The sequence below is a fragment of the Bufo gargarizans genome, chromosome 10, assembly GCF_014858855.1.
Source record: "Bufo gargarizans isolate SCDJY-AF-19 chromosome 10, ASM1485885v1, whole genome shotgun sequence".
NCBI lineage: Eukaryota > Metazoa > Chordata > Amphibia > Anura > Bufonidae > Bufo > Bufo gargarizans.
In genome coordinates this window covers 66768852-66781739 of record NC_058089.1, presented here as the reverse complement: position 1 = coordinate 66781739, position 12888 = coordinate 66768852, and the positions used below count along the sequence as shown (strand labels likewise).

The window sequence follows — 12888 nt, the reverse complement described above, 5'->3', positions numbered from 1 at the left end:
CATTCAACCATTTCTTTGCTGGTGTCATTGTCTCTGTGCCAAAGAAACCTGAGGTAGTTTCTATGATCTTGCCGCACGATAAAGCAATGGAACATTTGTTCAATGTCAGCAGTAATGGCTACTGGCTCCTTTCTGAATCTCATGAGCACTCCCACCAGATTATTGGTCAGGTTCGGACCGGTGAGAAGGACGTCGTTCAGAGATACGCCATTATGTTTGGCACTTGAATCGAATACCACTCTTATTTGGTTTGGCTTCCGTGGGTGATATACCCCAAAGGATGGAAGGTACCAGCATTCTTCATGCTCTTGTAAGGGTGGAGCCAGCTCTGCATGATCATTGCGAAATATTTTTTCCATGAAGGCCACAAAATGACTTTTCATTTCTGGTTTGCTTTTTAACGTACGTTGCAAGGAGATGAATCTGGAGAGTGCTTGTTCCCGGTTGTCAGGAAGTCTGGCTCTTACAGCACGGAAAGGTAAAGGTGCAACCCAGTGGTTAGATGCATCTTTGAAGAATTCATCGTCCATTATTTTAATAAACTCTTTGTCATCCATGGACAAGGCCAGTTTGTCGTCGTCTGGTGTTGTACAAAACACAGTTTTTCCTAAGTTGTCATAACTGGTAGGAATGATGTCTGGTGTCTTTAAGAGGTTAGAAAGCCTTTCCTTCACCTCATAATGATGAACACATGGCTTAAAATGAGATGTGCGACCATTGTTGAGCACAAAGGTTTTGAAGGAGTTCACTTGAGATGGTTTGTGGCTCTTATTTATACATACATCGCCCACGATTACCCAGCCTAAATCGAGTCTCTGTGCATATGGAGCATTATCAGGACCATTGCATTGTTGACGCACCTTGTGGACCCTCAGAATGTCTCTCCCGAGCAGAAGTAGGATGTCAGCATTCATGTCTATAGGGAGGATCTCACTAGCTAGATGTTTCAAGTGGGAATGATGATATGCAGCTTCTGGAGTAGGAATTTCATCTTTCATCTGGTATTTGGTCGCATTCAATTAATGTTGGCAAGGGTATATGAACGTTCCCTTTTATGGAGGAGATAAGGTATCCAGTGGCTCTTCTGCCATAAGTCTCTACACGACCAGAACAAGTGTTGAGGGTATATGGTGTTGCTTCTCCTGCTATGCCGAAAATCTCAAAGAATTTAGGTTTTGCCAGAGACCTATTGCTTTGTTCATCAATAATTGCGTACATTCTGATGGCTCTTTCAGAATGCCCTTCTGGGTAGACGTTGACCAAACACACCTTTGCACAGCACTTAGAATCAGCCTCCTTGCCACATATCGCCATACAGGAAGAGGAAATAGTAGTTGTAGCTAATTCTTGAGCCGGTGGCTCCCCGCCATGAAGTGCGACGGCATTGGTCGCAGCTTGAGATGGTGCGTTGTCTGAAGGCAAGGTAGGATGCATTGCTGTAACGTGCTTGTCACTGCTGCATTCTGCACACTTGATAATAACCTTACAGTCTTTCCCCATATGATTAGATAAGGCACAACACTTGTAACACACTCCAAGCTCTTTGAGTATCTCTCTGCGTTCTTGCAAGGTCTTTGCCCTGAGCCCACGACACTCCTTTAAAGGATGAGGTCTTTTATGGATGGGGCACATGCGGTTAGGGTCCTTTTCTTTGAGGACAGGGTATTCCTTCCTAGTAGTGCAGGTTGAAATGAGTGGAACATTGGTTTTCCTAACGGATACTGTCCCCCTTAAGTCTCTACGTTTATTTGTGGTGTTGTCATACCTTGAACATGAGGATGAAGCAGGTAGAGTGGATTCAGTGAAGTCAAAGCTGGGGTCATTCTTCTTTCGAGCTTGGTCACTGATGAATCTGGTAAAATAAGAGAAAGAGGGAAAAGACACATTGTGTTCTCTCTTGTATCTGGAGCCCTGGTCTGCCCATTTCTCTTGCATGCCATGTGGTAGTTTTGACACTATTGGATTGACGCCATGGGCGGTATCAAGGTAACTCAGTCCTGGCAGACGTGGGTCCATTTTTGCCAATTCAAGTTCTTTTAGTAGGTCGCTTAGATCCTGGAGTTTGCGATTGTCTTTGCCAGTTAACCTTGGGAAGGCTTGAAGTCTCCTGAATAGGGCACTTTCTATAGCCTCTGGACTGCCATAGGTCTGTTCAAGTCTCTCCCATGCTGCAGCGAGACCTTCCTCTGAGTGGCCTGCATGAACCACTCTTAATGTCTTTATGCGTTCTGCAGATTCTGGGCCTAACCATTTGATGAGCAAGTCAAGTTCCTCCATGGCAGTGAGGTTTATGTCACCGATTACTGCTTTAAAGGTCGATTTCCAGGCCCTGTAGTTTTCTGCACGGTCATCAAACCTTGAGAGACTAACGTTAATCAGCTCCCTGCGCATCATGTATCTGGCAAAGTCTGACATGTCTGATCTCCCACTCCATATTGCTGTATTGCGTTGTAGTGTCTCTAGAGCATGTGGGGGCTCTGGCAGATAAGGTTGAGATTGATCAGGATGGAATGATGTGGCATAAGGATTAAGCTGCAGTTTAGTCTCTGGATGATTAGCCTGCTTGGTGCTAGATATTACCTTATTACTGGGCTGTGATGATTTCTGGTACTCTGGGGGTTTGCCCAGTTGGTGAGTTAGAAGTGGCGTTGGTGCATGCGATTTTACAGGAGGAGTAGGCGATGGTTGCCTTAGCACATACCTGGCAGTGCGGTCGGCTGGGTCTTCCTCTTCTCCTGGGACGAAACAGTCTGGGTCGGTACCTTGGCCTAATGCTTGCTCGAGGACCTTTAGTTTAGCTAAGGTAGCTGCTTCTTCCCTTTCTGTCTGGAGGATCTTTAGCTGGGCTTCTGTCTCAGCCTCCATTTCTGCCATCTTAGCCTCCATTTCTGCTTTCTTCTTCGTAATCTCCGCCTCCTTCTTAGCAAAGGAACTTCTTACGCTAGCTTCCTCTGCTTCTGCCCGGACTTCTATAAGCTTGTCATGCAAGGCTGACCTTCCGGAACGAGAGGTTTTGGAAGATGAAAGGGTGTATTTTGTATGTTTACTTGAAGTTGACCGATGGGATCTCGCCTCCTGTAAGTGTGCGATGCGGAGTTCTGCCTTGCTCTTAGCATCTTGTACTAGGGCATCCTTCTCTTCAAGGAGATTCTTTCTCTCACTCAGCTCATCAGAGACTTCGTCAAAATCAGAGTCGCTCAGGAAAGTGATGTACTTAGCAGAGAGTCGCTGATAGTGGACGTAGGAGTTAGTTAAGCGATTCAATGTTGTAGTTAACTTTGTTGGGTCGTTGTTATATCGTAAAAGAGCTGCTATATAGTGTTCAGTTCTCTGCCATAAATCGTTTAAATTGTCACTGAACTCTTCTTTGGTCGCCTCAAAGTTCTCTCTGATCTTTTGTGTTGGCTTGATAACACGTTTAGATCGTACTGTTTGTTCTTCAGTTAACATGGACTCTGCTTCCTGCATATCTGAGTTTCTGGGAGCAGGGTGACTTTCTGTATGTTCAGTTACTGAGAGATTTACTAAGCCTCTTGTGGACATGTTATTCCTGTTTAAGCGGTACTGTCTCTTTAAGAGGGTATTCCAGCTTGTGCACTGTGCTTATGAAGCCACGTGCGTATAAGATGGCGGACAGCTCTAAGCTCGCAGGCAGACTATGTGTAGACATGCAAGACTGTAGATTTAAGCTTCTTTTTGACTATTCTGCCACAGATGTACGTTAGAGATTATCCCCTGATTGATTGTGAGTGATAGCCCCTGTACAAGCAATGGTAGATAGCTGAACTCACTAATATCTCCAGATATAGACACCAGTTGCATGTGATGATCCAGTGAGGAGAGTACAATGGTGAAGCTTTGATCATTTATTGATTTGTCTTGAAAACAAATGCAGGGAAATGAGGGTATGCTAGAGGATATTAGAGGTCAAAAAGAATAGCTCTCACCATCATGAAGGTCTGCGACAAAGAGGAAGTACGAAGGACCTTTCAGAGGATGTGATGTCACAAAAGAGGGAGGAGAGCAGTGCAATGGGAATTTACATAACACACATAAATGAATTATAAGAATAACCACAGGGTGGCAGCGTTACACAACATGGTAAATGATAATATAATGCAAACACAAATTGTAGAATACAAGAATAAAGGCTGGAACAGCACAATGAAGTTGAGTAGTTTCATCCCCAGAGCTACTCTGAAACACCTGGTTATGAAACAGATGGCCCATCCTGAAGAATAATAAAAAAAAAACATTTGAATGATTATAGCCATCATGTCTATACTTACTTTATATCCTTGCTGCTTAGCATTCTGCAATGCTCCCTCAAGTGTTCGAATCCGGTATTTAAGAATATGACGAGCCATCTCTGGGTAAAACAGCAGAATATTCGGATATATCCAAGTGTCCTTGCACAATGCAGACACAAACAATTACAATATTGGTAAAACAAAAACACTTAGATTTGAAACAAATATTCACAAACTTGGAAACTGCAAATTCCATACTTAAAGGGCTTGTCCGAGTTCAGAGTTGAACCCGGACATATGGCCATTTTTTTACCCAGACAGCCCCCCTGACTTGAGCATCGAAGCAGTTCATGCTCCGATGTTCCCTTTGCCCTGCACTGAATCGCGCAGGGCAAAGGCATTTTCAGGAGTTCCGGTGACGAACCAGGCTCTCTATGGAGCTGCCAGCGCAGTGAGCCCGGTGACGTCACCGGCACTGATGGGTGGACTTTAGGGGAGTGCTAAAACCCGCCCATCAGAGCCGGAGAGGTCACCGAACACACTGCTGGGCGGAAGCAAGGGAGCGCATCAGGGCATGAGGGCTGCCTGGGTGAAATTATGGGTATGTCCAGGTTCAGCTCCGAATCCGGGCAAACCCTTTAAAGGGTGAATGTCACATTCAAAATCAGTTTTAAAATAAGCATATCGCCAGGTAGGGTAGGGGCCCCACAAGTATACCATTCTTGAAAATCCAGGGAAATGTTTTATTTTTATGCAAATAAGGTTTTTGATGCACCGTGGGCAGTGCCCCTCTATTTGATGCACGTGGCTTCACGTGCATCATCATTACTGGCTTTGAAATATTATCTAGAATCAATCAAAGAGGTGCTAAGCAACATGATGGCGGAGCAATGGTGTACCATTGGAGCGACCCTGCCCAATGAAAAATATTGAATATGTACAAATTGATTGATTACAGAAATACAGTAATGCTCGTAAGTATAAATGTCCTTGTCCATGTCAGTGTGTCTGTCCTGAAGGTATTATTTTGCAAATCAAAAACTCCTTCTCTGGCCTCTGCATGGCTGCCTTGTTGTCTTTCACAACCTCCAGCAGCAAACAACAATTGACCTCATGTCTGTTCCTGTCAGTCATATATAGCATGGATACAGACATGCCTTATACATGTAGGTGCTTTTGTCTCTTCATATATGCAAAACTTTAAATTTAGGCCTTAACATACCCACATAGTATCTCCTTTGTGTACAAATATAAACGATGTCTGAAATGTGGACTTTTTACATTAAATACCAGTTATCTTATATCACATCATATTTAACATCTACGGTGCGCCCAAAACCTTATGCATAAAAACTAAGAGTAGTATTAGAATAGCTAAAGCGTATAGCATTATGAGACTACACACACAAAACAGTACAACTTTCACTAGTCGACTCCCTCCTGCTAAAAGAAGAATTGATCTGATCATCATAATATACTTTTGGCCAGCCATATAAACTATACAGTATTAGTGTAATGCATGAGATAGTGAACATCATGGTTGCAAGTGATCTCCAACAATGAAACATACCTGGTCCCAAAATACATGTCCCCAATAATCTTCATTGCGCTGACCATTCGATAAACCCCCAGGACTTATGCCACTGAAGTCTTCGTTACATCCCAGGGGTGGTAGGGAGCTTAGTAAATAATACAGACATCCAATGACAGCCTTCTGAAGAACCAGGGAACCTTCCACTTCTATCCGGCTACTTTTCCATATCTGACCCCATGCTTCTGCATGTGAAGAGAGTAGCTGTCCCTCATCAGCTAGCGAAAGGCCTTCATAAAATCTTTCCTTCACATCTTTCTCAGTTTCTGAAACTGCTGCAAGGAACACCCATGTTTTTTCCAGCTCTGAGGAAAGGGCCAGACACTGGGGTACTGGAGTATAGATCATATGAACCGTCTTCAGAGGACAGGAAGGAACCTCAGGGGTTTGTGTGCTTCCATAAATGTACCTACAAAACAAAGTACAATAATATTAGTGTTACTTATGGCTGTGGATCTTCTGTGCACTGAACAACCAGGTCACTTCCTCTTGAAGTAGCATTTGTTCAGTGGTGGCTTACCCATGGGGCAAGAGATCAGGAAAAACTGAAGTGTAGTGAGTAAATAAGCTGAAGTCAGGGCAGGCAGCTTTCCTGCAAGCCACTAAATAGTCCAAAGGTCAAAGCAGCACAAAATGAGAAACAAGAAGAGGTCAGGTCAGGCAAAGAAGGGTCAAATCCAGAAACAGGCAGACTAAAAGGACTATGGCACACCTTTACAAGAAACTAGCTAACTATGCTATTGCTCAAGCACTTGTGAATGTGGAAAGTGTTGTGGCCAGCCACAGACTTGGGAAAACTAAAGCTGGCCAAATACATCAGACAGAAGTTGTTTGATAGTTGAACAGCAGTTGAACAATTATCTGGTGAATCTGTTCTTGGGAAAATAAAAATAAATACCATACACATTTTAGTCCATATTGACCATTACAGTTGATCAAACTGGCAATACACATTCAATAAAGTCTTGCAATAAATGAAAGATCTTTCTGGAAATGTTCTTTTCCAACACCGGACGAAAATATTAAACAGGGCCAACTTCTTTTCTGATAATAATGGTCAGTCATTGGCCTGCTAATACGATTGTTTATTTTTACATTTATCCTGACAAAAGATCGTTTTGGTTGAATTTTTTTTATTTTGATTAATTTTAGACTGCAGTAAAAAGCATTTGTGCAAGGGGGGGGGGAGGGGGCATGGCTAACCGACGGAATGTCTGGACGTGTTTGAAATCAGCTTCGGCTCCAACTCAGGCTCGGGGGGCCCCAACGCCGATCCGAACGCCCGCATACTGCGGCAGGGCACAGGCACACCACTATAGGATTCTGGCCTAGTAGGCCTGAGGCTTATGCGGTAGTGAAATCCCGGCACAGGCAGACGTGATGATGTCATTGCGCGCCTGTGCCGGGACGCAGCACTGTGACGTGTGCGCGGCTGCCTCATCCTGCCTTCCTCTACAAGCAAGCGCCTGGCCCTGGACATAAGTGAGTATTTAGCTTTTCATATTTTTTTTTCATGTGCCTACTTTGGGGGACATGTGGGGTGGGGACACTTAGGAGGACATATTAACCCCTTAAGGACTGGGTCATTTTTCACCTTAAGGACCAGACTGATTTGTGCAAATCTGACATGTGTCACTTTATGTGGTGATAACTTTAAAACGCTTTTACTTATTCAGGCCATTCTGAGACTGTTTTCTCGGCACACATATTGTACTTCATGACAGTGGCAAATTTGAATACAATATTTCATTTTTATTTATAAAAAATACCAAATTTACCCAAAATTTAGAAATTTCAATTTCTCTGCTTCTAAAACAGATAGTGATACCTCATAAAAGTTATTACTTTACATTTCCCATATATCTACATCATGTTTGGATCATTTTGTGAATGCCATTTTATTTTTTGGGGACGTTAGAAGGCTTATAAATTTAGAAGCAAATCTTGAAATTTTTCAGCAAATCTTCAAAACCCACTTTTTAAAGGACCAGTTCAGGTCTGAAGTCACTTTGTGAGGTTTACATAATAGAAACCACCCAAAAATGACCCCATTTTAGAAACTACAGCCCTCAAGGTATGTAAAACAGATTTTACAAATGTTGTTAACCCTTTAGGATATTTTCACACTAGCGTTTCTGGGTCCGCTTGAGAGTTTCGTTTCAGGGCTCCCAGAAGCGGCCCAAAACGGATCAGTTCTTCCCAAATGCATTCTGAATGGATAGGGATCCATTCAGAATTCATCAATTTGGCTGCGTTTGGTCTCCGTTGCGCTTTTGGGGCAGACACTAAAACGCAGCTTGCAGCATTTTGGTGTCCGCCTGACGATGCGGAACCAAACAGATCCGTCCTGTCTTAGGCTACTTTCACATTTGCGTTCAGAGCGGATCCGTCTGAGACGGATCCGCTCATATAATGCAGGCGATGGATCAGTTCAGAACGGATCAGTCTGCATTATATTGTAAAAAAAATTCTAAGTGTGAAAGTAGCCGCAGACGGATCCGTCCAGACTTTACATTGAAAGTCAATGGTGGACGGATCCGTTTGAAAATTGAGCCATATTGTGTCAAATTCAAACGGATCCACCCCCATTGACTTACATTGTAAGTCTGGACGGATCCGTTTGCTTCCGCACGGCCAGGCGGACACCCGAACGCTGCAAGCAGCCTTCAGGTGTCCGCCTGCTGAGCGAAGCGGAGCCCAAACGCTGCCAGACTGATGCATTCTGAGCGGATCCGCTTGTGAGAGCCTTTAAACGGAACTCGCAAGCGGAGCCCCGAACGCAAATCTGAAAGAAGCCTTACAATGTAAGTCAATGGGGACGGATCCGTTTCCACTGACACAATATGGTGCAATTAAAAACCTGCTCCGTTCTCCATTGACTTTCAATGTAAGTCAAGACAGATCCGTTTTGACTTGGACTTTTTTATTTATTAATAAGGCAAACTGATCTGTTATGAACGGATACAAGCGTTTGCATTATCGGTGCAGATCATTCTTGTATCTGCACCGAACGCAGGTGTGAAAGAAGCCTTAGGTGTTTCACAAGAATTAATGGAAAATGGAGATGAAATTTCAGAACTTCACTTTTTGGGCAGATTTTCAATTTTAATCTTTTATTTCCGCTAACAAAGCAAAGGTTAACAGCTAAACAAAACTCAATATTTATTGCCCTGATTCTGCAGTTTACAGAAACACCCCATATGTGGTTGTAGACTGCTGTATGGCCACACGGCAGGGCACAGAAGGAAAGGAACGCCATTTGGGTTTTAGAAGGCAGATTTTGATGGACTGCATTTGAAGCGATGCACCCCTAGAGTAGAAACTCCAAAAAAGTGACCTCATTTTAGAAACTACGCCCTCAATGTATTCAAAACTGATTTTACAAACTTTGTTAACCCTTTAGGTGTTCCAAAAGAATTAATTGAAAATGGAGATGAAATTTCAGATTTTTTTTGCAGATTTTCCATTTTAATCATTTTTTTCCGCTAACAAAGCAAGGATTAACAGCCAAACTAAACTCTATATTTATTGCCCTGATTCTGTAGTTTACAGAAACACCCCATATGCAAACTGCTGCATGGCCACATGGCAGGGGTCAGAAGGAAAGGAACGCCATATGGTTTGTGGAGGGCAGATTTCACTGGGATATTAACTTGCCATGTCACATTTGAAACAACAAAAAAGTGACCCCATTTTGGAAACTACACGATTAGGTGGCAGTTTTTTTGCTACTATTTTAGGGTACAGATGATTTTTGGTTGCTCAATATTACACTTTTTGTGAGGCAAGGTAACAAAAAAAATTGCTGTTTTGGCACTGTTTATATTTTTTGTTATTTACAACGTTCATCTGACAGGTTAGATCATGAGGTATTTTTATAGAGCAGGTTGTTACGGATGCGACAATACCAAATATTTTTTGGTTGGTTTTACATAATAAAGCATTTTTGAAAATTTTTTATTTTTTTTTGTGTCTCCATATTCTGAAAGCCAGTTTATTTTTATTTTTTGGGAAAATGTCTTATGTAGAGGCTCATTTTTTTCAGTATGAGATGACTGTTTTATTAGTACAATCTTGGGGTGCATATTGATAGCTTGCTAGCTTTTTGTGATGTAATTAATATTTTTTTACAATGTTCATCTGAGGGGTTAAATTATGTGACATTTTTATAGAGAAGGTTGTTACAGAGGCGGCGATACCTAATATGTATACTTTTTGTTATTTATTTAAGTTGTATACACTAATACCATTTAAAAAAAAATATGAAAAAATAAAATAAATAAAAATCATGTTTTAGTGTACCCATAGTCTGAGAGCCATAGTTTTTTTTATTGTTTGAGAGATTGTCCTATGTAGGGACTCTTTTTGCGGGATAAGGTGACTGTTAAATTGGTACTATTTTTGGGGGCATAAGCGTTTTTGATCGCTTGGTGTTGCACTTTTTTTTTTACACAGTTTTTATTTTTTATGGTGTCCGCCTTTATGTAAAGTCCGGTCTAAAGCCCACACTCCGCGAAGATATAAGTGAGGGACATGAACGTGTGGAGTCACTGTGGGTAGAGATACATGGAGCTAAAAACAACAATAAATTACTAATAGGAGTTTACTATAAACCACCTAATATACCAGAGTCCACAGAAAATCTACTACTAAACGAGATAGACGAGGCGGCAAATCATAATGAGGTGGTTATTATGGGGGACTTCAACCACCCAGATATAGACTGGGAAACTGAAACTTGTATATCTCATAAGGGAAACAGGTTCTTGGCAATAGCCAAAGACAATTACCTCTCCCAACTGGTTCAGGACCCGACTAGAGGGATGGCCATACTGGACTTAGTATTAACCAATAGGCCCGACAGAACAACAGACGTGCAGGTTGGGGGACACCTGGGAAATAGTGACCATAAAGTAATAACCTTCCAATTATCATTCAAAAGAGCGTTTCTACAGGGAGGAACAAAAATACCAAACTTCAAAAAGGCTAAATTTATAAGAGAGGCCATAAGCCTAACTAACTGGGACAAAGTCCTCAAAAATAAAAATAAAAATACAGCCACAAAATGGGATATTTTTAAAAGCATCCTAAAATCTAATTGTGAGAGGTACATACCGTATGGGAATAAAAGGTTAAGGAACAAGAAGAAACCAATGTGGATAAACAGAACTGTAAAGAAAGCAATAAATGACAAAAAAGGAAGCGTTTAAATCAGTAAAACGGGAGCCAGGAAGCACTAAAAAAAAAGGAATATGTAAAAAACAATTTTAGCCAACTAAGAGAGGCCATAGGCCAAACTAACTGAGACAAAGTCCTCAAAAATAAAAATACAGCCACAAAATGTGATATCTTTAAAAACATCCTAAAATCTCATTACCATATTTTATTACCTTTTATTACCCATACCGTATGGTAATAAAAGGTTAAGGAACAAAAAGACCAATGTGGATAAATAGAACTGTAAGAAAGCAATAAATGACAAAAATAAATCATATAATTCACTGAAACAGGAGGGGAGCACGGAAGCACTGAAAAACTATAAGGATAAAAATAGAACATGTAAAAAACAAATAAAAGCGGCCAAACTAGAGACCGAGAGATTAATTGCCAAAGAGAGTAAAACTAACCCTAAAATGTTCTTCAATTATATAAATGTTAAAAAGTATAAATCTGAAGGTGTCGGCCCTTTAAAGAGTAATGAGGGGGAAGTCGCAGTGAGCGATGAGGAGAAAGCAAAGCTGTTAAATATTTTTTTCTCCAATGTATTCATTGAGGAAAATAAATTGTCAAATGACATGCAGAATGCAAAAATAAATTCCCCATTAAAAGTGTCCTGTCTGACCCAGGAAGAAGTACATCAGCGACTTAAAAAGATTAAAATAGACAAATCGCCAGGATCGGATGACATACACCCCCGTATCCTAAGGGAATTAAGTAATGTCATAGCCAGCCAGACCCTTATTTCTGATATTTGCAGACTCTATACTGACAGGGAATGTCCCACAGGATTGGCGCATGGCATATGTGGTGCCAATATTCAAAAAAGGGGCCAAAAACAGAGCCTGGAAACTATAGGCCGGTAAGTTTAACATCTGTTGTGGGTAAACTGTTTGAAGGTTTTCTGAGAGATGCTATATTAGAGCATATCAACGGAAATAAGCAAATAACGCCATATCAGCATGGCTTCGTGAGGGATCGGTCATGTCAGACTAATTTAATCAGTTTCTATGAGGAGGTAAGTTCTAGACTTGACAGCGGCGAATCAATGGATGTCGTATATCTGGACTTCTCCAAAGCATTTGACACTGTACCACATAAAAGGTTAGTACATAAAATGAGAATGCTCGGACTGGGAGAAAACATCTGTATGTGGGTAAGTAACTGGCTCAGTGATAGAAAACAGAGGGTGGTTATTAACGGTACACACTCAGATTGGGTCACTGTCACTAGTGGAGTACCTCAGGAGTCAGTATTGGGCCCTATTCTCTTCAATATATTTATTAATGATCTTGTAGAAGGCTTGCATAGTAAAGTATCAATTTTTGCAGATGACCCTAAACTGTGTAAAGTAATTTACACTGATGAGGACAGTATACTACTACAGAGGGATCTGGATAGATTGGAGGCTTGGGCAGATAAGTGGCAGATGAGGTTTAACACTGATAAATGTAAAGTTATGCACATGGGAAGGAAAAATGCAAGTCACCCGTACATACTAAATGGTAAAACACTCGGTAACACTGACATGGAAAAGGATCTAGGAATTTTAATAAACAGCAAACTAAGCTGCAAAAACCAGTGTCAGGCAGCTGCTGCCAAGGCCAACAAGATAATGGGTTGCATCAGAAGGGGCATAGATTCCCGTGATAAGAACATAGTCCTACCACTTTACAAATCGCTAGTCAGACCACACATGGAGTACTGTGTACAGTTCTGGGCTCCTGTAAACAAGGCAGACATAGCAGAGCTGGAGAAGGTCCAGAGGAGGGCATCTAAAGTAATAACTGGAATGGGGCAACTACAGTACCCTGAAAGATTATCAAAATT

At 41.6% G+C, this 12888-nt stretch overlaps 1 protein-coding gene across 1 annotated transcript in view; it reads right to left on the bottom strand.

Annotated features, from left to right (window-relative positions):
- The window catches only part of PGGHG (protein-glucosylgalactosylhydroxylysine glucosidase), a 344294-nt gene that overhangs the window by 236612 nt on the left and 94794 nt on the right, over positions 1-12888 (bottom strand). The window contains exons 4-5 of the mRNA XM_044269473.1: positions 5821-6250; positions 4290-4409 (exon numbers count right to left, since the gene is read on the bottom strand). Of these exons, the coding sequence (XP_044125408.1) occupies positions 4290-4409; positions 5821-6250 (550 nt within the window). The remainder of the gene's footprint in view (positions 1-4289; positions 4410-5820; positions 6251-12888) is intronic.